At 50.2% G+C, this 26,203-nt stretch overlaps 1 protein-coding gene across 8 annotated transcripts in view; it reads left to right on the top strand.

The window, feature by feature from the left end:
- The window catches only part of ARHGEF7 (Rho guanine nucleotide exchange factor 7), a 105,583-nt gene that overhangs the window by 25,578 nt on the left and 53,802 nt on the right, over positions 1–26,203 (top strand). For 2 of the 8 annotated variants that reach the window (XM_049647221.1, XM_049647219.1), the window contains exons 1-4: positions 19–751; positions 2,916–3,000; positions 6,554–6,684; positions 16,034–16,235. In XM_049647221.1, the coding sequence (XP_049503178.1) occupies positions 602–751; positions 2,916–3,000; positions 6,554–6,684; positions 16,034–16,235 (568 nt within the window). In that variant the 5' untranslated portion in view covers positions 19–601. Of the gene's footprint in view, positions 1–18; positions 752–2,915; positions 3,001–6,553; positions 6,685–16,033; positions 16,236–26,203 lie in introns of those variants that run through there. The other 6 variants (XM_049647225.1, XM_049647226.1, XM_049647218.1 and 3 more) reach the window with 5 other exon arrangements.

Genomic DNA, 26,203 nt, shown 5'->3' on the forward strand with positions numbered 1-26,203 from the left:
TCTCACCCTGCTGCCTGGAATCACATGGGGCCAGGGTTCCTCAGAGATGCTAATTTAACTGGCCTGGGGTTTGGCCGGAGTGTTTTGGTTTTCTGAATCCCTGGAGATGCAGCCTCTCCTGAGAACATCTGCTCCGTCGCCACCGGAGGCAAAGCGGACCCCAGTGTTGGCTTCCTTCCTCCCGCTGGCTCCTGACCCCAGCCAGGGTGGGCGGTGCTGCTCTTTGGGCGACATGGGTAGGCCCTGAGGTGGGGCCGGTGTCCTTAAGCGCGGAGTGCCCTGGACGGCGGAGTGTGCCGGTGTCCTGGTCGTTCTCCCGCGTGTGGGCTGACTTGTGCCGAGACACTAAAACAGAAGTTCTAATGAGACTTTTCCCCTAGTGCAGACTCTTTACTCAAGAGTTTTCTGGTTTTCTTTTTCTTTTTGTTGAATAGTTTCCTAATTCGGGAAATAGTCTTTTTTTAGAGCTGGGCTTTAGTCAGAACATTTCATGGATTCAGAATGTGTGTTTCTCGGCGGCAAGCGTTTGTCTCCTCTCGTTGTGTAGTTTCCTGTGAAGAAGTGTAGCACAGATGTGAATCCACTTAAGTTGTGGGGTCACATGGAAGCCCGTCGGTGGGCAGGTTCGGCCAACCAGACACTTCCTGGTATCCAAGTAAGAAAGATATATAGTTCTGGAATAACAGGAAGCTGCAGCTTTCAGCATCCTGTTTTTCTGGGTTTTGTGACTTGCTGCCTCACCACAATGAAGGTTAGTAGACCTTTTTATGTTGAATTCTTCTCATAGGGTACTGCGTATTTAATTTTCCTATCTCTAAAACTGGAACTTCAGAGCTGAAAGATGGGCAGATTAGCTGCTCCTGCGTTTTACAAAGGAACGTTGATGTTCGACACATAAGGAAGCGGAGGCCTGTCAAAGTTAATGCTCTTCATGGTGCTCCTAAAAAATGCAACTAACACGTTAAACAAAACATAGGTAGATGTGTCCGCCTAGATAATGCTCATTTGACTCGTTTCTGAAATCTCACAAATGAATTAGATTCTGTGTTGTATAAACTGATTCTAAAGACGCTCTGTTGGAAGGGGTGCCTTTTACAGGAAGGGTCTGGAGTGAAATTGATTCATTTTGTACATCAGCTGTGTGAGAAATGGCACCAGTGACTGTCCGGAATGCTTAGATGCGGTCACACGTAGGCGTTAGGCTCTGTTCAGTTTCTTCCAGCTTTTAGAAAAAGCAAGCTGTGTGTCCAGCTCCTCCCTTGACTCCATGATTTGATGGCCTCCTTTCTTGAAGTTCTTCAGTTTTTCTTTTGTTTGTTGGTGTTTTTTATGAGTGAGCGGGGGAGGGGCAGAGAGAGGGAGACACAGAATCCGAAGCAGGCTCCAGGCTCCGAGCCGTCAGCACAGAGCCCGACGCGGGGCTCGAACCCACGAGCTGTGAGATCATGACCTGAGCCGAAGTCGGACGCTTAACCAGTTGAGCCACCCAGGGGCCCCTGTTTGCTCATGTTTAAATAAACCTACCTCATGGTTTTTACTCATTTCAGAAATTAAAGGCAGAAGGCCATTAACTGAAGAATTTTGAGGAAGGCAGCAATTAGATTTGGAAAGGCTCCCCTTAGCTGCTCTGTGTGTGAATGTCCTGCATGGTGACATTTAGCACCGCAGGGTGGACGGATGGGTCGACTGGTGCATTTATCCATTCAGCAGATGTTGGGCCTTTTGTACTGTGTGCTGGCTGTTTTGCTAGATGTTGGGAGTTGTAAACTCTGGTTTCGTGGGTTTTCCAGTGTAGGGTGGCTATACATGTGAGGTTGTCCTTGAGGTGAGTGTGCTGGGAGAGCTTGATTAGGGCGCCTGACCTAGGCTGGTGTGGAAGTGTGGCCAGGAGTCCTGTGAGGACTTAGGGGGTGGGGGCTGGGAGGCAGGAAGAAGAGGGTTCCTGGCAGGATGTGAAGTGGAGGAGGGGAGGGAGGAGGGGAGAGGTGGCCGGGCCCTCCTCCTCCTGACCCTCCTTCCTGGAGTGGCTGGTCTGTTCATTTTTGCCCTGGTGCGAGAAACTTAAGGCTGTTAACACAGTTTACGTTTGGGTCTCTAAATACACCTTTGTTATCGACATCCTGAAAGAAATATTTTCATAATTTTTCTGGCACAGTTGTAGGTGATTTTACTGTTACAATCTTTTGTGGTGGTTACCTGACGATCAAAAGCCATGTGTGTCCTCCAGGCAGTATTTGGGAGTGAGATCTGTGTGTGTGCCTGTGCGCACACTTGCAGACCAGCTGTAAGGTATCTAGGCAAGCTGACGTGTTCTCTCAGCTTCTGTGTGTGTGTGTGTGTGTGTGTGTGTGTGTGTACACGTACGTGCACCTGCGTGCCGGGATGGACTCTCCTGTGTGCCGGGTCTGTAGGTGGCTGAGGTTGGAGGAGGTGTAGACTAGCCCGTCCCGGTCAGGCCTCAGTGCGGTGCCTGGAGAGCGGAGGTGTCCCCGGAGCTACTGGTCTGTCCCTCTTCCGGAATCCACTTCTGTCTTCCTTTCCTCCTGCTGTCAGCATGTGTTTCTCTTGCTGTGCTTGGCTGTGGAGTGGACTTGGGGCTGGGACAGGATCTAGAAGCAAGCCCAGTAGCTCACGGGGCTCCACCCCCTGTTGCCGAGGGGGTTGGGCCAGGTGGGGAGTTGGCAGTGAGGACGTTGGTCTCCTGCCCCACATCGGAGTGTGCCTGCACCGGGAGCTCTGACTGGCCCCTGCCCTCTGCTGGAAGCTGAGGCCACCGGTCTGCTCCTGCAGGCTGGGCTGCCTCTTAAGGACTTGCTCAGCGAATCCTGCTGTGGTCCTCCGGTTGCTGTGAGAACTTCGTTTGTCCTGTACCCGACAGAGGAGACCCTACTAACTTGTTTAATTTTTCCTTTCAGACATTTGATGCAAATGATTTGTATCAGGGGCAGAATTTTAACAAGGTCCTCAGTTCCTTAGTGACTCTAAACAAAGTAACAGCAGGTAAGAACTTTTTATTGAACTTGAGGGGGTGGGAAGACCAAAGGGCAAAAACATGTGCGTTTTGGTTGGCAAGGCAGACATGAGCATTATAGAATTAAAAAAAAAAACAACAAACCTATCCTGTTACATTTTTGGCTTTAATTTTTGCTGTGATATTTTCTTCTTAGATCAGAGTCTTGCTGTTCGGGCCTCTGGTGGATAGCAGGTGTTTTCCTTTCTGTGGGCAGAAAGCTTGCTGCCTGCCACCTTAGCAGAGGAGAAAGGTGTTTTGTGTGGGTGGACTCCCAGGCTGTCTTGGAGCTAGAAGCACCTTTCTCTGGGTTTTTATTTCTTTTGATGAAAGCTTACATTTAGGGAGCAGGTGTAGTGCCAGTTTGAGAGGTGTGACCATGACAAGGAGGCAGCCAGCGAGGTAGCCCTAAAGTAACCCCCTGCCACGGCCAGGCTTTCTGCGGGCTGTGACGGTGCCCAGGGTATGGGTTCTGCCGTGTTGGGAGCCCGGGCCCTCCTTCAGTGAAGGGGTGAGTGGAGCTGAGGACACCCTGTGCTGCTCTTCTGGGCTCCCAGGTACAGGGAGGACAGGAGAGCTTCTGTGCACATTTCTTGGAGGGAGGCACTGCCTGTCCCTGAGCACCAAGAAGCTCTGTCTTTGGAGAGCTGTGTGGATCTAAAAGGACTTAGTGGCGCTTCTGTCTTAAAGTCATTTTTATTTTTCCATTTCCCTCTACGCAGTTTTAGTTTCAGGTTTACGGGGGAATGTTGACTTTGGGGTCTTTTGATAAGAACCTCAAGTGGTTTTCTGAGGGGTTCTTGTCCCTGTTTTCCTGGCCCTTCAGAGGGGGTGTGGGGAGGAGCAGAGGCAAAGCATCACAAGCTGTAGTCCCAGCTCGGCGGTGCTCTCTGCTCAGGGTCAGGTAGCCCCCTCCTAGAACTTACTTGCTGGGATGGCTGTCTGCACGGAGGTGGGGGATGGGGGAGGGGCGCGGGAGGCACTACCCAGAGCACCTGCCTCTGCCCCCCCAGCCCCAGGCAGGGCTTTTGATGTGGCTGCGTTTTCCCAGCCTATCTGTGCGGTTTGAAGTTGAAAACCTCCTAGGGCTGTTGAGATGGATTATCTGGGGAATTCGCTCCATTGATAAGATAGGACCTTCTGTGATCAAGTGTGGGATTGTTGTTGAGGTTCTGACTCTAGGAGGAGGGAGAGCGACCAGGATGGAGAAGGTGGGGGGGGGGGAGGTACAAAGATAAATGTAGTTAGTATTATCCTCCCATGTGATGTTCTGCAAACAGAACTTCGTGGCATTTTGTGAAGGTTATTAGGCAGTGAAGCTGCCTTCTCTAGTCCCACATTGTAAAAATGCTAGCTTGACGGCGAACAAGCCGATTAGAAAGATTATGTAGTGGTGGAGGTAATACAATGATGGAAACCTGTAGATCAGATCCCCGGAATTTAACGGAAGAAGAAACTGGTGCAGAGGGGCATGGTTGTGTTTCTTCACCATGTGGGGCCTGTGTGCCAGCTGCTTCTAATAACCATCTGTGCCTCAGAGTTTCACGGGAGCGTCTGAGGGCTGATGGAGGGCTCCATGGCAGGCGGGACAAGAATGGCAGATGTGACAAGTACATGTCATTTTTTTACTGTGACCCTGCTGCTCCCAGGGCATCCTTCTCTGGTGGCTGGTAGGGGACAAGAGGGCCACTTTGGCTTTGCTCCTGCATGCTGGGTCTCGCTGCAGTTGAGGGACAGGTGCCAAGTTGGGGAGGACGAGAGGGGAGGCGATGGGGCCGGCTGTGATCCGTGCCCTTGGGCGTGTGCTCCTTGTAATAGAACGTGGCCTGGGTCCCATCGCTCCCGGGCTTGTTACTGTCGCTTCCCCCTCCTCCTTGTGCAGCAGTGGTGCTCCTGTGCCCTGACAGCATTGGACATGGAGTAAGATGTCCTTTCTGAAACATGCTTGGAAGTTAGGGAATCAGTGGGGCTCTTCAGCATTGACATGGTCTCTCAGTTGGAAGGAATTTTCGCTCTTATATTGGGCTACTTGATTTTAAATTTTGTTCCTGAGGCCCGTGTGCTGGAAGTGACCCTGTCTTTTTAACTCCCTTTTAGATTCACTTTTAAATGAATGAGAAAAGTCTGTTACTATTTTCACTTCTGCCACTTGAAGACCCTTGTCTCCAGATGTATTGATAAATACTTGCCTTTTAACTGGACAGAAGAAAGACAGCTGACAGGAAGTGTAAGGGATGTCGTGGGACTCCTTCATTGCACTAAATGTTCCCTTGAAAGGTGGAGTCCGGCGACAGCGGGGCGGGGGTGAGGAGGACAAGTGTGCAGCCGCTGGGTTCATGGAGATTCATGGAATCTCCATGAAATGCCCTTGAGGAGCTGGTTTTGTTCTTGAGATTCCCAAGGCCTGTGCCCACCTGTAGTAGAAAACACTGACAATTATGCACAGCCTGAAGCAGGACCTGAGAATTGTAGGGGCCTTTGGAGGTGCCCTGGTAGGGATTCAGGACTGGGCTGTCGAGGCTGTTGTAGGACTGGGTTTCCAGACACCAGTGTCCATGGAGCCAGGCGGAAGCCCAGGGAAGCGGCCGCTGTCCGTGCGCGCAGCCCTGCTCGGCTCTCGGAAAACTGGAGCCTGGAGCCGCAGCCCGTGTACCTCAACAGCAGCTGGAAATCAGGGCCTTCCTGTGATAACTTCAGACCTGCAGTTGACAGCAGAAAATTTTGTAAGACCCTGTGTAAGCCAACCCCAACAGATCCTTCAGAAAAATAGGAACTGGAGATCACGTTTAAGGATATTTTTATAGATGGCTCCCTGCGTATGTAGTGCCTTTGAGAGAATGCTAGCTGTGTGGATCTTGCTCTGGCGATTTCCTTAGAAAACCTCTTCATGGCCTTGTTTTTTGGTCAACTGACTTCTAAGAAGCGGGTTGCTAACATTTACTTGTTGCTTGGCCTAAGTCTCTGCTCCTGAAGAGACTCGGGGAGAGTGCTAGGCCCCTTAGTACCTGTTTCCATCCATCCTTCCTGTGACTTGGAAGGAAGGCGTGGCTGTCTTCATTTTGAGGACGTCCTGCTCAGACAGGTTTCTAGCTAAAAGCTGTCAGGGGATTTTTCTCTTGGTTTAAAGTCGGAGTCTTTTGTTGCAAGAGGATTCCTGCTGCTTATGGCCCTTTTTGAGGCTTAATCCTGGAGGAGTGGGTGGGCGGGGGTGATGTGTTGGGGTTGAGTCCTGGCTGGTGCTCTGACTTACTTTGAGAGGCTTGTTTTTTCCATGGGAAGGGAAAGTATTAAAACCAGTTACAAAACCTTTAAGAAATGTGAAGATTGTACTGGAGAGGGACGGATGAGTAGTTCTCTCGAGTTACTTCCTGGAGCGCGCGCACCTTGTCTGGGTAGCAGACGGACTGCTCTGCATAAATGGCCCGCTTTGTTGCTTTGGCCGTGCGTCCCCCGGGGGCTGCCCCAGTTTAGAGTCTGGTGTGCTACGAGAGTGCGTGGTGTCCAGCGTCTCAGCTCGCTCTTCTCTGTGCACGACCTTTTCAGACATCGGCCTGGGAAGTGACTCCGTGTGTGCCCGGCCCTCATCTCATCGGATAAAGTCTTTTGACTCCCTGGGAGCCCAGCCTTCGCACAGTCGGACTTCAAAATTGTTCCAGGGCCAGTATCGAAGTTTGGTAAGTTGGAGAGAGCTGGTTTTTGGAATATGTTGGGGGAGAGGAGCCTGTGCAGGTGTATCCAGAAAGGTGCTCGTGCCTCTGAACAGGGCGCTGCACAGCCAGCGGGCGCTTTGGCTCTGTTCCCGCTGTTCCTTCATTGGGGTGTGGTATGTGCTCATCACCGGGTTCTCCAGATGTTTACACGTGACCGCTTTTGAGAGACTTGTGTATTTTGGGGGTTATATTTTAAGACTCCTAAATCTGTTAATCTAGAGAGATGTGTGTGCTTTAAAGTGTTTCCCTGGTCCCTTGTAAGATGGTATTTTTTTCTGCTTTGTGCACATGTACGGAAGTATGGGAATAAATATAAAAGTGCTTAGACGTGTGATGAAATGGCTAACAGCTAAAGAATCGAAAGGTGGTCTTTCTCCTTCCGGAAGTGTGGCTTAGCGTGCCTTCCTGGGTCAGGGTGTGACTTGTGAAGGAGGGGCTCCCTGGTCATGGGTGCTGGTGAAGTGGGTAAGGAAGGGGGTGCATGACTGTGCTGGGAAGTGAGGAAAAATCCACGTGGAAGTTGTTAGGATCCGGGCCATGAGCAGAGCACGTGGGGTGCAGCCGTGAAGCTGACCATGCGAGGCTGGAGAGAGATGTGGTATGGTGTGGAATGGGGGCCGTGTGCAGGGAGGCCGCCCCAGGTGTCATTCTGGAAACGCTCCGAGCCCTCTTGTGAGCTAGCGGGTAATGGCACTTACTTAGATTAGCTAGTTGTGGGACTTTGCTTTCACGTCCTGTTTTAATAAACTTGTTTTTGAGACAAGTGGTCTTGCAGCATGAGCCGAAGGAGAGCCTGACTCGTGGGTGTTTGGGGATCACCGATGTCCTACCAGCTTCGACACAGAGAGGAGTATTGTTAAGCTAATGGTTAGCTTAAATAAATCGGTTAGAGTTGCATTTTGTGGAGGGAATTTGAATTTCATTCAAGGAGGGTTAAAAAGGAAGCTGCAAAAGGGAAATGAGAGTTTTACATGTTCCTAAACTTTTTGAACACAAGCTAACTCCTTGCTGTTTACCTGCTTTTCCTTAGAGAAGCCTCGTTACTGTTTCTGACCTTATGTACGATGCACTTGGTGCCACTGCTGTGTCTGCCCTGTTCTAGGAGCTGTTCCCGGACTCTTGCAGATGACATTCCCGCCCCCCGCTCCTGTCCCCGGCCCCCTGTCCCCCGCAGTGGCCCCATGAAGCAAGGGCTTAATACTAGGTGAATTTTGCAGAGCTCTGTTGGGAATGTTTTTAATCCACATTGAGGAAAAAATACCAAACCACTTGGATGATATTTATATTTCTTAAAAATTTGTGAGAGAGAGTGAGAGCATATACATGCAGGGGAGGGGCAGAGAGAGAGGGAAGAGAGAATCCCAAACGGGCTCCACACTGTCAGCACAGAGCCCGACATGGGGCTCTATCCCACAAATTGTGAGATTGTGACCTGAGCTGAAATCAGTATGCAGTCAGACGCTTAACCCACTGCACCCCTCAGGTGCCCCTGGAAAAGTTTTAAAATTAGCTTTTATAAAACTCGTAGGGGAAAATGTAAGAAGTCTGCAAACTCTGGGTAGAGAAATATGTTGCCTCACCCGTTTACCAGGGCCAACTTGTAACTACTGGTTTTTGAGAAGTGAAGGCTAGATTGCAGATGGAGAATTTTAAGTAAAATGTGGGTAAGTGTAGTGTTGAAGGGTGCACGTTACTAAGATCACAGTAAGCATAGGATTAATGTATAATGAGCTTGGGAAATTTTAAGTAATGGCAGAAATAAAAAGCCCTCTGCCACCCGCTATGTTTGGAAGACCCTGCTGGCTGCTGCCCTTTTGCTATGCGACAATGACTTCCTGTGCCCTTCGGTTTTTCTGCAGGAGTTACTGATAGTACTTTGAGGGAAATTTCTTGGATTAAAAATTACAATGAAACAAGAATGGCAAAATTTTTTTTTAAAGTTTATTTTTGAGAGAGAGCACAAGCCAGGGAAGGGGCAGAGAGAGAGAGAGAGAGAGAGAGAGAGAGAGAGAGAGAGAGAGGGAGACACAGGATCCGAAGCAGGCTCCAGGCTCTGAGCGGTCAGCACAGAGCCCGACGCGGGGCTCGAACTCACAGACCACGAGATCGTGACCTGAGCCAAAGCTGGACGCTTAACCGACCCACGTGCCCCAAGAATGGCACAAATGTTTATTTAAAGCTGTGTGATAGGCAGCAGAAAGAGAAATTGTTAATTTCATTTATAGTTGTACCAAAACGAATAAAAAAGGAATCAATTTAATGAAGGAAGTGAAAGACCTGTATTCCACTATAAAACAGTGCAAGAAACTGAAGATGACACAAACAAATGGAAACATGCTCATGGATTGGAGGAGTCCATACTGGTAAAATGTCCACACTACCCAAAGCAGTCTGCAGATTTGATGCAATCCCTGTGAAAATAAGAGAGTGCTTGTCACAGAACCAGAACAAATAATACTAAAATTTGTATGGGACCACACACACTTCAAATAACCAAGGTAATCTTGAGAAAGAACAAACCTGGAGGTATCACAATCCCAGTTTTCAAGGTGCACTACAAAGCCACAACAATCAAAAGTGTATGGTAAGGGCACAAGAATAGACCTGTAGATAGTGGAACAAAATGGAGAACCCAGAAAGAAACCCACAACTACATGTCTGGCTCCGACAGAGGGGGCAAGGAAATACAATGGGGAAAGACCATCTTTCCAGCAAATGGTGGCGGGAAAACTGGACAACAACTTGCAAAAGTGTGAAACTGGACCACCTGGTTTCTTTCAGCATACACAAAAATAAACAAAAAAAATGAATTAAAGACCTAAACGTGAGACTTGAAACCATAAACTCGTAGAAGAAAACAAAGGTAGTGATGTCTTTCACATCAGCTATAGAAACATTTTTCTAGGTATGTCTCCTAAGGCAAGTAAGACAAAAATTACTATTAGGGCTACACCAAAATAAAAAGCTTTGTCACAGCCAAGGAAGCCATTAACAAATGGGGAAGACAGCCTGCTGAGTGAGGGAAGATACTTGTAAACGACCTCTCCGAGAAGGGGTTATTATCCAAAATCTAGTAAGAACTTACACAAATCAACACCAAAAAACCCAATTAAAAAATGGGCAGAGGACCTGAATACACCTTTTTCCAAAGACCTGCAGATGGCCAAGAGACCCATGAAAAGGTGCTCCTCACCGACTGTCACAGAAATGCAAAGCAGAACCAGAGAGAATACCTCACCTCTGTCAGAATAGCTGGGGTCAGGGGCGCCTGGGTGGCGCAGTCGGTTAAGCGTCCGACTTCAGCCAGGTCACGATCTCGCGGTCCGTGAGTTCGAGCCCCGCGTCAGGCTCTGGGCTGACGGCTCAGAGCCTGGAGCCTGTTTCCGATTCTGTGTCTCCCTCTCTCTCTGCCCCTCCCCCGTTCATGCTCTGTCTCTCTCTGTCCCAAAAATAAATTAAAAAAAAAAAAATAAATAAAAGAATAGCTGGGGTCAAGAAGACAAATGACAAGTGTTGGCGAGGACGTGGAGGAAAACGAGACCTTGGCACAGTTGTGGGAATGGAAACTGGTGCGACCACTGTGGAAAACCATATCAAGGTTCTTCAAATGGAATGTAGAAATACTATATGATCCAGCAATTCTGTTGGGTATCTGCCCAAAGAAAACCAACACTAATTTAAAAAGATAAATGCTACAATAAATTCAGAGGTGCATTATTTACAACAGCCAAGATACAGAAGCAACTCGTGTCCACAGACAGGTTAATAAAGATGTGTGTGTGAGAGAAACGTGTGTGTATACACACATACACACGCAGTCTACTCGGCCATCAAGAATAAAATCCTGCCATTGGCAGTAATGTGGATGGTGGAATGTGGAATACGACGTTATTCCGCTTGTATGTGGAATCTGCGAAAAGAAAATGAATAAACGAAAAGTGAAAACAGACCCATAGAGAATAAACTGATGGTGGCCAGAGGGGTGGTGGGGTAGGGGCAATATAATATGGGGAGAGGGAGAAAAGTAGGTGATAGGTGAACCTCCACCTACCCATTGTCTTCTACTTCGTGTTTGAAATTCTCCATAATAAAAAATTAAGCTAAAACAGTAGGTGATTGCTTGGATGTAAATTTTGTGGTCTTTGTTAAAGCAAACCATAGCCTGAAATCGTGTGAGGTGCTGCCGTTCCCATGGTGAGGACGGGTGTTCTCAGGGTGCTCTCTGAAAGCCCCTGGTCACACGTGTTCACTCGCACCTCTGTTAAGCACGCGTTGCCTGACCACCACCTCAGTGCTTGCTGTCAGCACGATCGCTTCTGTGTCACTGAACCCCTTGACTCCAGGATGGGTTTCTTGCTTGTGATGGAGGCCAGATTGAGCAGTTCTGGTGTTCGGTCTGCACTGACATGGAAGTTCTAACTTCCTTTCTTCCCTGTTACTTCCTCATTGTTCATTTCTGGGGGTGATCCCCTTACCCCCGCCCACACCCTCTGCTAAACTGAGCTCTTCCTGTGCTCATGCTGTGCCCTCCCCCGGACCGAGTGACTACGGCTCCTTGGAGGGGAGGGGGGCTCAGGGTGTTGACTTGGGGCTTGTTTTTACTCTGGTCTGGGGCTGACTTCACCCTTCACTGGTGAATAAACTGTACTGACTGCTCTTGGGACTCCTCTTGTCCCTCTGTGGCCAGGGTCTTCATCCATTGACTCCTGAGAAGTATGACCTTGGGTTCCCAAGTTTCCCTCCCTGTTGGCGGGGAGTGGTGAGGTCAGGTGCTTGCTGCCACCACCCTTCATTTGTGGGAGTCCTGCCTTGAGCCCCTCAAGCACTGCCTGTGCCTGTGGTCCCCACTGCCACCTGGGACTGGGCCAGCCCTGGTCCCTGCGCTCCCAGGACTGTTTCTCAGACCTGCACCTCCGTGTGTCCACGCATTCCATGCTGGTCACGTCTCCACCACCTCTGCCGCTTCACTGTACCGCATTTCAGCAATTCTGAGACCTTTTTTTGAAACCTTCTCACAGGTTCAAAAGTAGCATGTGTCCTAAAGTTGATGGTATGTCATAATCGACAGCATTTGGAGTATATAAAAAGGTATTGTCTAATTTCTGGCATGTTCTATTTGATGAAATACATTATGAGCAAGCAAGTGTAGAGAAGTTACAGTATTTACCTAAGCTTGCAAGACAGGGAAATACTAGCTATTGGAAGAGAAGTTGGGTGTTTCCTTGACCAGCTTTTCTTTGAATGAGATTACCCCTTCCAGGGAACGGGGAGGATGGGGCTTGTGTGAAGGTAGTATTCCAGGACATCATGGTTTTGGGTTGTTAGGGTGACTTCAGAACGTGGGATAAAACACTTGATGCATTTCTGGGTGTGCATGATATTGACAGGTGGGCCTTTGTAGGCCTCAGAGGGCAGCTGTGAGGGGCAAGTGTGGTGGGTACAGGTTACTGCTCCCAGACGAGGTACAGTAAGTGGGCCCCACAGTGTCCACCCATCACTGACTTAGTGACCTGAAACCTACATCTAGAAAACAGCTAGATGAATTTCTACAAGTCAGACATTCCTGTGTAAGATCGAGAAGCAGAACCTGACCGGTGTCACCTTTGTTGTGTCTGCTTTTCCCAAAAGGCATCTGCTCTCCTGATTTCTGACTGTAAAGATGAACTTCGCCTGTTTTGTGTTGGACATAAACGGAATTGCACAGCGTGCACTCGTTCCGTGACTGGCTGCTCTTGGCTCAGCCCATTGTGTTGTGGACTATTGTGGGGTGTCAGGTTGAACCCAAGTAGCTGATGAGTTTCAGTTGCAGGAGAGCCTTTAAATAGGGGAAGGAGAGAAATCCCAAAGAGGAGAGCGGTTAAATACCTGCTCTCCAGTTTGCCAACATCAGCGGCAGTGACTTGAACGCCGCTGTTGAGTGTTGGGATCTGAGGCTGGACGATGGTGTGGAGCCATTGCGGCATCCTGTCTGGGGCACCCTCTCGCACCCTGTCTCTGGCATCTTGTGGTCGTAACACTCCTTAGAACAACATCTTAAGCTTACATCTTTGGTATAGTAGGTGCTGAATCCTTGGACACTTGTGGCATCAGAAGTTTAGGTAGATCTAAACTTCTAGAGATCTAGGCTGGCTGCCTGTCCTCTGTGTCTTTCTTCCTACCTGTCCTGGGACATCCCTGTCCTTGTGGAGTGGCTATTTCTGTGCGGAAGACGCGGCAGTGGTGTTCACCTGACCTGTGCCTGAGTGCAGAGAATTGGTGACGTTGGGGGAGAGTGTAGTCGCCTTAATTTGTAACGTTCAGGTTGGTGTTGTGCCTGGAGAGGGCCTGTGCACTGGTGGCTGAGCTCACACAGCTGGGCTGGCTGGAGGGTCGCTCCTAGGGGGTACTTCGACCTCCTTGGGGCCCGCTCTGCCCCTGCTCTTGGTTACATGTTAACGGATCCCTGGGATTGGCTCTGTGCGGGTTGTACACAAAGCCAGCTTGCCCAGGGTGGGTCTCAGGAAGGAGAGGGGGTGAAGATCGTGGTGGACAGCTGATGCAGGGTGACCATGGTTTGCAAAGATGAGCTGATGCCATGTGGCAGCCTGATCCGGTTTCCTTAACCAGGGCTGTGACCTGTGCCATCGCTGGGGAGTGGGGGGCAGGGAGCCTCCGCGGGGCTGGTGACCTTTAAGCTGTCCCTCGCCATTCGAGTGCGCCAAGCAAGCAGCATGTCAGCCAGAGCTTTCATTCAGTTTGCCCAGTGCTGAAGGGAGCTTTTTTTCATGTTAATACTTAGGATATTCTAAGCATTAAACATTCAGTATGTATGAAGTGTTAAATTGGTTAGATAAGACACTTAACGCATGTACTTAAATTAACTTTTTATAAGTTAATGTAAAATACACATTTAAATAAAGGATAAACATTCTAAGAACTGTCTGCTCCTCTTTAAGCTCTGTCACCACTGCACTTTGTCTGTCTTCTGGTTTGGTGACGTGCGCAGCTGGTTAGACTCAGGTCCTTCCGGACTTGGTGCAGGAGGTCCCGCTTGCTCATCGGGCCCCCGGGGGTTTGCCTGTATTGTCTCCGTGAACACCTCTGTGAAGCTGGATTTAAGCCTGCAGTGTGGTCAGTGTGGATTTCCTGTCATGGAGCGGGGTCGGGGTCTCGCTCTGCATCCTGGCCCGTACCTTCCTCCTGGCCAAGTGCCCCCATGGCTTCTGTTGGGTCCGGTCAGTGTCCCCTCACCATGTCCCAGACCCACAGGATGGCCAGGGTGTGTGTGATCACTGTGCTTCCTTTCCTGAAAGCGTGGTGTTTTCTGGAGTAAATAATCATTGCCTGTTGGAGTTTTCTGTGCGCCCTTTGCAGACTGCAGCCCTCATCTTTTGCCGGTTTCTAAGAATCTCTTGTACATTCAGACCCATTAGGATTTCTCACTTCTTCCCAGGGAACTGCCCTGACGTCTTGTGGCCACTTGAGTCTCCTGGTTGTAGCCAGGCTCCTGCCAGATGCTGCCTGAGCCGTCCTCCTGTGTCACCCCACCCTCCCTTTGACCCAAGCCCATCTCCCCCTCTTCTGCTTTTTCTTGACCGACCCCCCTGTTGAGGAGGAGTGCATCTTATAGGAGCTTCTCAGAGAGAGGGCGCATGGGCCGGGAAGTGCTGGAGAGCTCGCGTAACTACAGCCGTATTTTTATTCCAATGTGAAAATTCTCTTTGGTTTTCCGAAGTGTCTTTACCATGTGATTTGAGCCGGGTTTCTCTAGGCTCCTTCCCTGTGGGGTCCATGCGGCTTCCTGGCTCTGTGGCTTTGTCTTCAGGTTGGGGACGTTTTCAGCCGCATTCCTCATACTGCCTTTCAGCACTGCTTTCTCCTCCACGACACCGGTGACGCCAGTCTCAGGTCCGTCATTTTCCACATGTTCCTGGGGCTCTTTTTTCACTGTTATTTTGAGTAAATTTTGTAAGTTCTTTTTCCTTTTTGAGCCTAGTTCTTTGAGACGCTGGCGGGTAGATGGGGCCACATGCTGCTACCTGGTAAGGGTGGAGCAGGGACTCCCGGCCTGATCTTTGCTGATGTCACCAGTGCAAGCGGGTGCTCGGTGGGACATGGGACATGTCTCTTCCCCATCCCCGTGGACGCCCAGGTGCAGACTGAGGGCACGCCCCCTGTCGGTGGGTGGGCCTGTCCTCTGCCCCTCTTCTCCTTTCACCAGGAGATCAGGCTTTTCTTGGGGATGTGTTTAGTTTGCTTCTGTTGGTGGTTCCCGGTTACAGGCCTCTCCAGCACCTAAGTCTGGGATAGATGGAAATAGAAAGAAACTAGCCGGGCTGCCTCCTCTTCCCACCTTTCAGAGTGGGCACACAGGCTTAATCTCTGAGAAAAATTCAAACTGAAAGGAGGTACCATTTCTTCCCAGCAGTTTGGCAAAAATAAAAATGCTTGGTGATATTCAGTGCTGGTGAGTGTGTAAAGAAATAGCCCTGAGGGGCGCCTGGGTGGCGCAGTCGGTTAAGCGTCCGACTTCAGCCAGGTGACGATCTTGCGGTCTGTGAGTTCGAGCCCCGCGTCAGGCTCTGGGCTGATGGCTCGGAGCCTGGAGCCTGTTTCCGATTCTGTGTCTCCCTCTCTCTCTGCCCCTCCCCCGTTCATGCTCTGTCTCTCTCTGTCCCAAAAATAAATTAAAAACGTTGAAAAAAAAAAAAAAAAAAAAAGAAATAGCCCTGAATTACTGTTGGTGGGAATGTAGTTTAGTGTGAGGAGAAACTTTCTGGAGGGCAGTTAGGAATAGGTACTAAAATTTAAAATATGTCACATGTTTTCTGACCTGAATTTAAGGTATACGTTTATTTACAGGTGTGTTCAAAGATGTGCATATAGTTTTAATGCAGCCTTGTCTTGCAGTAGAAAAATATTAGAAATAACCTTAAATCTAGTAACAGAGAATTACTGGCGCAGCCATACAGCTAAGTTACACAGTTGAGATTAAAATAATTCTAGAAATCACCGCAGTGTTAACTTTTTGTACATTGTATTGAAGGATGTACTGTATAATTTGATGTAAGTGTACATGAAAGTATGTCATGTTTATGTAAGTGTAACTGTGGCCAGAAAAAGACCTTTAAAACCACTAAGAGGGTTTCCTCTGGGACTGGAACGAGGTGGTGGTGGTCAGGGCACTGCAGGGAGGTCGGAAACCTGCTTGTCTACCTTAAAAAGTGCTCTGCTGTTGGAATGGGGCAGCTGCACTCTGCTTATACTAGTAAAACATCTCACTTTGTAATGAGGCAGACCACATGAAATTTTTCTCTCCCTCTTCCCTTTTTAGGACATGACCGATAATAGCAACAGCCAACTGGTTGTGAGAGCGAAGTTTAACTTCCAGCAGACCAATGAAGACGAGCTCTCCTTTACGAAAGGCGACATCATCCACGTCACGCGGGTCGAGGAGGGCGGCTGGTGGGAGGGCACGCACAATGGCAGGACCGGCTGGTTTCCCAGCAACTACGTGCGGGAGGTCAAGCCCAGTGGTAAGTGGCGTGCGGGCAGAGGGATGCCGCTTGTCCTCCAGGACAGGTGACTGCACTCACGAGAGGGCTTCTCCCTCCCTGGCTAAGCTTGTGTAGATGGCCCTGGGCTGAGGGTTCTCCTTCTTCTCTAGTTGTTCTTCAAGGAGAGTGATTTTTACTTTACCCCTGCCTTGGGGTGCCGGCATGAAGGATCCGTAGTTAAAAGTAGCGTTTCAGTCGGTTATGGTAACAGTTTAAAATTAGGACTTGGGAGTTTGCTCTATCATACAGGCTGTTAATAAAAAAGAAATTATTTTAATGTTTGTTTTTGAGAGAGAGCAAGTGAGCTGGGGAGAGCAGAGACAGAGGGAGACACAGAATCAGAAGCAGGCTCCAGGCTCCAAGCTGTCAGCACAGAGCCCGATGTGGGGCTTGACTTCACAAACCGTGAGATCATGACCTGGGCTGAAGTCGGATGCTTAACCAAGTGAGCCACCCAGGTGCCTCAGGCTGTTAATTTGTATCACTCTGGGTGCTTTTGCTGATGATGTATTATTTGTCTTTTTCTGTATTTGTGATAGTTATTTTATGTTATTTTTTATTTTGAGGGAGTGAAAGAGCCGGAGAGGGGCAGAGAGGGAGAGAGAAAGAATCTCAAGCAGGTTCCTCACTGTCAGCGCAGAGCCTGATGGCAGGGCTCAAACTCATGAACCATGAGATCATGACCTGAGCCAAAATCAAGAGTCGGCTGCTTAACCGACTGAACCACCCAGGCTCCCCATGTACCACACTCTTACGATAAAGTTAAGGCATTGCTAAGAAAATGAGAGAGCCGGGGCACCTGGGTGGCTCAGTCGGTTAAGCATCCGACTTCAGCTCAGTTCATGATCTCACAGTCTGAGTTTGAGCCCCGCATCAGGCTCTGTGCTGACAGCTTGGAGCCTGGAGCCTGCTTCGGATCCTGTGTCTCCCTCTCTCTCTCTGCCCCTGCCCTGCTCATGCTCTGTCTCTGTCTCTGTCTCAAGAAAAAAAAAAAAAAAGAAAAAGAAAATGAGAGAGCCAGCACATTTACAGTACTGCAGTGTATTGATGAATATCCATGTAAAAGTGGACTCGTGCAGCTCAAACTCTGTTGTTGGAGGGTCAGCCGTATATAAAATCCCTGTGTTTTGTGGAGCTTGGCATTGAGCGCTGCTCTCCCAGCCCTTCTGTCACCAGATGTGTGAGTTTTCTGTACCGAGCAATCCAGTGATCTCACGTAGAGCTTCTGAAACCCTCGTAACTTCCTAAGGGATCAGAGTGCTGGGAACATCTTCTGTTCTATTCCAGTACTTGCTCTCTGGTCACGGTTCCTGATACAGAGCTCCCAGGACCTTTGTCATTTCCTGTGGCCCAGACCAGGCGCAGACCCCTGGCCGTATCTGTTTTCTGTTTCAGAACCACAGTTTGCTCATCCATTCATCTGTTGCTGGACATTTTGGTTGTTTTTCACCTTCTGCTGTTGGGAATAAGGTTTCTGTGGTCCTGGGTGAGATCTGAGTCCTGTCCATCCTCTTGGGCCTATACCTAGGGGTGGAATTGCTGGCTCACAGGGCGATGGTGGTCAGCGTGTGGGGAACTGCCATGCCGCCTGCGTGGCAGCTGCCCTGTCGTGCTTTCCACCAGCAGTATGCCAGGGTTCCAGTGTGTCCACGTCCTTGGCACCACTTTTTTTTTCCCCCATGATAACTGTTGGGTGTGAAATGGTACCTCGCTGTTTGTATTTTTCTCATACGGTAAAGTTGACAGTAAGTGCCTGGGCTGTTTGTGTTCTGGCTGCTTGTGTTCTGGTTACTGTCTGAAGTGCTTCATTCAGTCCTCACACAGCCCCAGGAGACATTGGGATATTCGGGGCGCAGGTATGAATCCTCCTTCTAATGCCAGCTGTCCTCACCGCACCGGTGTCCGGCTGATGGGGACGGAAGTGTGGTCTCAATCTTGGACTCAGCTGCTGGGAAATGGAGCTTAGCGTATGGCTCATCGGACTTGCCAGTAGTCACTGGTTGGCCCCGGCACTGGCCTGTGAGCATGAGGCTGGGACAGGTCGAGTCCGGGCTAAGAGCCTGGCCAGTCCTATGGTCCCCTGGTGTCCTGGGCTGAGAGTGCTGCCCTGGCCCTCTCTGGGAGGACGAGGGGCGAGGGGGCACCGAGTGCTGGTGCCTGGGACCTGCCATTGGCGTGGAGCCTGACTGGGCCCACGTCTGCTGACTCCAGGTCCCGGGTTCTGCTACGAATGACACATTCAAATGGGAAGTTTGGTCTGACTTTGAGTTGTAATAGTAAGAGTGCACGTTTCTCCTCAGGGAGTTTTCAAAGTTTTACCCTTTGAATATTACACTGAAAGGATACTTTGTGGGTCTCAGGGTCCTCTTCAGGTGACTTTGGGGAGTCGCTTCTAAAAGGATCTGAGCAGGCTCAGGACTGCTCTTGGCGGTAGGTGGTTCCATGGTGTGCTGCCCCCCTTAGAGAGTCTGGCAGTGCGGCATGAATGTCTTGCTGTGGGGCCCCACTTTCGGAGTGGAGTGTGCAGCCAGAGAGGTGCTGGGTGTAGACAGATGCAGCTCTAAGAAGAACCGGCCATTCCTGGTGGTGGAGTTTGCTTAACAACAACAGCAGCAGTATGTGTAAGGGGCACCCGGCCGGCTCTGTCAGCAGAGTGTGCGACTCTTGATCTTGGGGTTGTGAGTTTGAGTCCCATGTTGGGTGTATAGATTATTAGAAATCCTTAAAAAAAAAACAAAAAAACTTCCATGTCTGTCGGTGTGGACTTGTGTCAGGGCAACTGCATCACTGTCTGCCAAGTTTTGTGTCTTACCCCATGTTTCTGTCTGCACGGGCATGAGAGAGACCCCTTTAAACATGCTTGTAACTGCATTGGGTCCCATGGGATCCGTAGTTTTTGTACTGAATGGAGACCAAGAAACTGGGTATTTTCACATCTTTCAGTTTATCTGTAAAGTGCAAATGATAACAGACTTGCTCAGATTGGTGGTCTGTCATGCCACTTTCCTCTTTAGCTGACAGTGGGGCCAAGGGGATAACCTTTTGGAAATAACTTCCCATCCTGTGTTCACAGATTATCTGTGCATATTCTAAGGAAACCTGTTCCTGTCTGATTTTTGATGTGGGCATTTGAGACCGAAAGATGTGAGATCGTATTTTTACAGTATCATCTTACAGCAGTGAAGAATGGAAGTCCACGGTCACAGTAACATGTTAGTATTGTAACTTCTGAGTAATTTCTGTGACTCCGACGTTGGAATAGGATTCCCTTCTAGAAGGGTGTATTTAAGATAAGCATTGTCATTTACAGTGTAATTCTTCATTTTCTGTAAACAGAGTGTGCCCGATCCTAAATGGTGATCATGTCAGGATCATTTACTTGTGAAACAAACACTGACTTCCTCTAAATTGTGAGTTTCTCTTTGTTAAAGTTTTTGATTTACAAATGTATTTGTTGAATAAACAAAACCACCCTCCCTGAGTTGACCCCTTTTGGGCTGCTTTTTTCCAGGTAAGTTCTCGAGAATGTCCACTTGATCTCACACTTCTTGCAGGTGTCGGTAGCCATGATCATTTGCCCTCTGGCAGCTACAGATGGCAGTGTGGCTGTCAGGCTTCGCTGTTGTGTGTGTGTGTGTGTGTGTGTGCCTTGACCTGTGTGTGCTTTCTTGTTTCGGATAGTCCTCTTTGCAGGCTGGTGTCCTCCAAGAATACGCTTAAGGGATTTCCACTGCTTGCCACATGTGCCCTGTCCTCCCTGAATCTCTGCTACCTCACAGCAGACACCCTCGTTGCTCCGCATTTAGTTGCCACGCACATTGTTCTGATGTGCAAAACCATGGATTTCTGGGGCACCTGGGTGGTCATTCGGTTAGCATCTGACTCTTCAGCTCAGGTCGTGATCCTAAGGGTCATAGGTTCAAGCCCCATGTCGGGCTGTGCACTGACCATGTGGAGCTTGCTTGAGATTATGCCTCCCTTTCTCTGTGCCCCTCTCCTGCTCGAGTATGTGCTCTCAAAATCAAACTTAAAACCCACGGATTTCTGTGTTGTATACACACGTGCATGTTTCAGGCCACACTCTCTGGAGAATTTCTTCAATTGAAGGGAGACCTCAGGAAAGAGGCGATGAGGCCAGTGGTTGGGGGTGGGCTGGGGAGAGGGCTATTGGTCGCTGCTACCGTTAAGTCAGCATGGACGCTCTGTGGGTGGTAGGCCTCGCACCAGACTGTGCATTTAGAACCCATGTGCCGCTGGGGTGGAGGGGGCCATGTTTACATCTGGCATCAAAAAGCGACCTGGGTTTTAGGTGCGATGATCGATCGGCTATGGAAGGAAGAAGTTTTACGAATATAACCCATGTAGGGAAAGGGACAGAGGTAGCAACTGATTTCCGTATTGCTGGAAAAGTATGTGCGCATGCACGTGTGATGGGAGGTTTCTGAAAGCACCCAGGATAAGGCTGCATTAGAGGGTAGGCCTGTCTGTACGGTTTCTTCCAGATGCACACTTGATAATAGGCGGAAAGAGCCTCAAATGTAAGATTGCACCTCAGGCCTGTAGGGGCGGCGGTGGGGGGGGGGGGGAACCCAGAAAGACGGGTGGAGGGCTCTGGGGTGAGATGCTTTGGGATTCTTCTGGGACGTGGGGGTGAGTGTTCCTCCAGATGAACACCGCGTGCTCTTCCCGAACAGCTGTGCTGGTGGGCGCTCTAGGGGATGTTCCACTCTCTGGGGACTGTGCTTCAACATCCTGTTTGAAGGACCTATCCCCTAGGTCAGCTGACTGACAGCAGTCAGGGGTCAGGGGTGATATCCCCCGGTATCAGGGATGAGACCCTGGTAGGTGGTGGGAGCCTGTGAGGACACAGCTGGGATGACAAGAGCACCCCCGGCCTCCACATCTGCCCTGCAGCTGCCTGACCGCCCCTGCCCGTCTGCGGGGCTGCTCTGCATGGACGTGGGTCTCACAGACACCCTCCCCCGGGGCTCCTGGTTTTCCTGGTCCCCTCGCTTCCTCCTCAGCTTGGGCTTTACGTTTTGTTCTGTTGCTTCCCTTCGTGGGTAATGCCTCACCGTGGACCTGGTGTGCATGCCGCGGTTATCCCTTGGGGCCCCGCTTTGTAACACGAGGACCTGCCTTGACCTTTCTCCACCCTTCCATCCTGCCTCCAGTCAGCTGTGTTTTCCATGTACATCATCAGGATTGTTATGATTGCCCTTGGTTCCGAAACCACAGACAGCATCCATTCAGCAAATACTTGAGTGAACTCTGTTGTGGGGACCGGGGTGGGGGGGGGCGGGGGTGAAAAACCAAAACCAAGGTGTCTTTCCAGAAATCACGAAGCTTACCTGAGGTTCCCGAAATAGAAAATGTGGTAGACAGTTGAGAAGGTGAAGGTCTGCTAGGCTCCCCGCTGGCACTAAATAAAAGCCTGAGAGGCGTGACTGCGCACACACTGTGTGGGTCTCACTTGGTTCCTGCGTCAGATACGCCAGCCTCACAAAGTCATGTTGTGACAGGTTTGAGTCCAGGGAGATGTAAATACAGACTGGGTGCTAGGTGATAACGAGGAATTCCTATCTTTGTCAGGTGTGATCGTGGCCTGATGTTTGGATTGTCATCAGTCCCAGTCTGACGGGCACTGAAGTGTCAGGGGCTAAGATGCCCATGTTTGGGATCCACCGTGTAAGGCTTCCAGAAGAGGAAAGGAGGGATCTGAGTGTTCACTGTCCAAGCTCGGTATGAGCAGAGACAGTGACCCTCTCGGCTTTTGTGTTGGCGAGTTTGGGTAATCAAGTTGCAGAGCAGGGCCAGTACGGTCCCCACGCAGGGGCTCCTGAGCATGTGTCGCTAGCACAACATCCCCACGACCACGGAAAGGGTCGAGGGCACTGTGGCTGCTAGGAAGCTGGTGACATGACCGGCGTGGGGCTCGTGAGCGAGGTGACAGCTGTTGCCCAGAGGACAGTAGGAGAAAGTTGGAACTGGTGGTTCTCGGGGCTGGCAGCAGGCTCTGTTGGGTCACCGACACCCCTTGAAGCCAGGGGCAGTAGGGGATGTGGAGCCTTTGAACCAGTTATTCATGTTTCGTCTTCCCCAAGCTTGCCTTCTCCCAAAGTAGGCAGCAGGGAAGAGCCTGTGATAGTCAAGTCAGGCCAGGGGTGAGGGCTGTGGGCACAGGCACATTCACGGACCTGCTTTTCGCGGGCCTTTACCCCGGGTCAGCCGAGGTCCAGGAGCAGTGGCGTGCGTCGGGAGGTCAGCAGCCTGACACCGTGCCACGTAGCTCCCTTCCTCGGTGGACATTTGATCCCCTCAAGACCTCACGAGTGGGAGAGTACAGGACAAGGTACGTTGAGAGAGCACGTTCACGTACCTTTTATTGGAGCATATTGTTGGGTTCTGGTTAATCTCTTTCTGTGCCTAACTTGCAGATTAAACTTTATCACAGGTGTGCACGTAGGGTTTGGTATGCTCGGTTTGGGGCATTTCCCGGGTTCTGGGAACATAGACCTCACGGATAAGGGGGGTGTCTCCTGTATGGGCTTCCTCAAGGGCCCCCACCTTCAGTGCTGCCTAGAGGCGCCATTCCCTCTGTGCAGGATGGTTCTGATTTTGTGGGGGATGTAGTGTGGTGCTCTAGCCCAGGGCTCAAGATGTCTTTTCTGGAAAGTGTCTTTTCCAGTAATGTTGCTCGTTCCTTTTGCTTTCTCCTGAAAATCCTATTAGCTGTCTTGTTTTGCCTTCTTTGGCTTTTAATCTGGTTTTTGTATTTTTTGTTTCGCTGGATTTCATTCATTTGGAGTCCACTCCTCAGATCTTTGAGTTCACTGTCTCCTCTTACTTGTGATGGTGACCAGAGTTTTCATTTCCAGAAATGGTTTCGTTCTTTTTCAGGTGTTTTTAATTTTTGTGGTGCATTGTTTATTCATTATGGCTCTTTTCTTTCCAGGTGGGGTTTTCTTTTCTTTTCTTTTTTAATATTTAAGTAGAGAGGGTGCGAGCAGGATAGAGAGAGGGAAGGAGAATTCCGAGCAGGCTCCGCACTGTCAGGTCTCAGCACAGACCCCAGTATAGGGCTCGAACTCATGAACCGTGGGATTATGACCTGAGCCAGAATCAAGAGTCAGACGCTTAACCGACTGAGCCGCTCAGGTGCCCCTCTTTCCAGGCGTTTTAAATATACTTACTCCATGGTCTCCTAAATTTTCCCCTTGTTTCAACATCTTGGGTGTTCCATTTCCTTTGTATGTTGTATCTGTTTATACTGGGTTCAGTTCTTCGTGAGCTGTAACTTTGTTATAGTTGTGTCTTTGGGGGTTTGGTTGGGGGTACCTCTGTGCCCTGGGCTGTGGAAACATTCCTACAGAGAGGAGGGACATTTGTTTCCTCAGGGGCTCCCAGAGATTTTCTTGCCCTGGGCAAACACCCTGGGGCCCTTTGGGGGCTGGAGTGGGTTTGGACCATATGCCTCCGCAGGGGCGGGCTCAGGGTTTGGATTTCTCCTGGGTTGTGTCTCCCAGCCCGCGTCCTTGCGAGACGCTGTTTGTCTGGGTTGGCGAGCAGGATAGGCTTCTCGTTGTCAGCCTGCCCGAAGGGTCCCCAAGAGCTCCTCCTGTTTGTCACTCAGGGCTGTGTCTGGTCTCTGCAGTGCCCTCCTCCTTTATTCATTTAGCATATTCATGGTTAAATTCTCTTGTTTTTGGCATTCTTAGTTTATTGGAAGAAAGGGAAGATCTGTATCTTCCGGCGCCTGGTAGGACAGCACTAAATTATGTTCTCATGGTTTCCTCGCAGTCCCAGTGAATTGTATCAATCTTTAGCTATCGGATGGGCCAAAAATGGTTTATTTTTCTTAAGATACTGGGAAGGCTGAGTGTTTTCTAACGTTTCCTGGGTGCAACTTTTGTTAAAATTGGCCATTACTTCCCTTCTGGTATATTATGGTCTAAGTTGTGTGGGTGGGGTGGTGGTGGTGTTATTTTAGGGGGAGGGGGCGGGTGGGGAGTAGGTGCTGGAGGGCTCCCTCGGGCTGCACAGAGGTTCCTGAGGCAAACCTGGCATGCTGGGCCCCTCCTGCCCGGCGTGTTGACCGAGCGTCCCCTCCCCGTGTGACTGAGGGCTGGGGCCCCGGGACGAGTGTGGAGCGGGCCCTGCTATGGCTGTCGGCGGGGGAGCTGCGGAGCCCTGGCCTCACCCCGCCGCCTTAGCTGTGGGAGGGCAGCGGTCTCCCTCCCTCGGGGCCTCCTGCCACGGAGGTGCCTTGCGGTTGGTGGCACCACAGGCAGACACGGCTCCTCTCTGACCGCTCAGTGCCGGGGTTTCTTACCTTGGAGCCCTCTGTCGGGAAGGGCCCACGGGGTTTGGGGAGATGTTCCCGGCCCTCCCGTGGCAGTCATTCCCCTATAGCCGTCGGCAGAGTTGTGGACTCCCTTTTCCACAGGAGAGGAGACCGCGTGTTTGGGCTCCGCCTGCACTGGGTGGCTGTCTTCTGCCTGCCCTCTGTTTTTACACGGTGCCGTAGCCTGGCGCTACTTCTTGTGAAAAAGCCTTTTCTCCTGGTTCTCCCAGTAAGTTAGTTGAATGTTATCTTTGCCGTTGGGAGGTGTGTCTTAAATGAGGCACTTGACAGATTATTTGCTTTTAAAATTTAAAGCTGGGGCACCTGGGGGCTCAGTCGGTTGTGTGTCTGACTCTTGATTCTGGCTCAGGTCATGATTCCAGGGTCGTGGGTTGGAGTTCTGGGTCGGGCTCTGTGCTGAGCGTGGAGCCTTCTCTCTCTTCCTCTGCCCTCCCCAGCTCATGCACGCATGTGCGTTTGCTTGTGCGCTTGCTCTCTCTCTCAAATAAAAAATAAAAAATAAATCAGGGGCACCTGGGTGGCTCAGTTGGTTAAATGGCTGACTTCAGCTCAGGTCACGATCTCACAGATCATGGGTTTGAACCCTGTGTCATGCTCTGCGCTGACAACGTGGAGCCTGCTTGGGATTCATTCTCTGCCCCTCCCCCACATATTCTCTCTCTCAGAAATAAGAAACAACTTAAAATAAATCCAGTCCAAGGTAATAGCACACACGTTGGTGTTTGTGGTCCGGCGACCATCTTTCAGGCTTCAGTGCTCACCTTTATTTTTATCTGTATTTGTCCCCTAAGTGATGGGTTCCAAAGGTGAAAGGCATCGTTTTTCTTAAGGTAAAAGCATGTCAATTTTTTCTTCTACAGTTAAATTCCTACCTGTAGGTGCGAGACTGGGAAGGAATGTGTGTTAGCCAGAACACATTGATATTTCTTAAGGGCTCAGAAGTGGTTCATTTCTCACGGAGTTCTGTTTTCATCCTGTGAGCAGAGAGTTCTTTCAACTAGGAACAACACCTGTTTTGTGCTTTATTGTCAACCTTTTGGAAAAGCAAGTGAGGCATTGAAGGATGGTTTAGACAGACCATTCATTCCATAGGAAGGTGAAGGCCTACAGTTAGTGCATGTGATTTCAGGCATTTCTGGGTTTCTGTTGCAAGGCAGATAACGGCAATACTGAGCAGCCAGTTGGAAGTGGGGACCCGAGACTTTGGCAGTGTTTGGGATTGAGGGCACTGTTGAGGGAGCTAGCAGAGACTTGGGGCAGGTGGGTGGAAGGGTGCTGAGCACAGCACACCAGAGGGACAGAGCGTTGACTGACTCAGGTGAGGCGGGTGTGTGACCTGCTCCTCGAATGCCCCTGCCCTTCCCCCCACCCCCACCCCAACCACCCCAGTTTGCTCTCCAGCCCCGGTAGCCAGTGACTGACACGCCCGCCCACCCTGAGGGCCACACTGGCAGTCGGCATATGCTTCCTTGATCCCTTTTTTGCTGGCGAATCTCCTGAACAGGTGTTGAATGAACGCTGGGCAGCGTACAGATACTTGAACCCTCGAGTAATCACAATTGCTCGCACTACGGTTTCTGGG

The sequence above is a fragment of the Panthera uncia genome, assembly GCF_023721935.1.
Source record: "Panthera uncia isolate 11264 chromosome A1 unlocalized genomic scaffold, Puncia_PCG_1.0 HiC_scaffold_16, whole genome shotgun sequence".
NCBI lineage: Eukaryota > Metazoa > Chordata > Mammalia > Carnivora > Felidae > Panthera > Panthera uncia.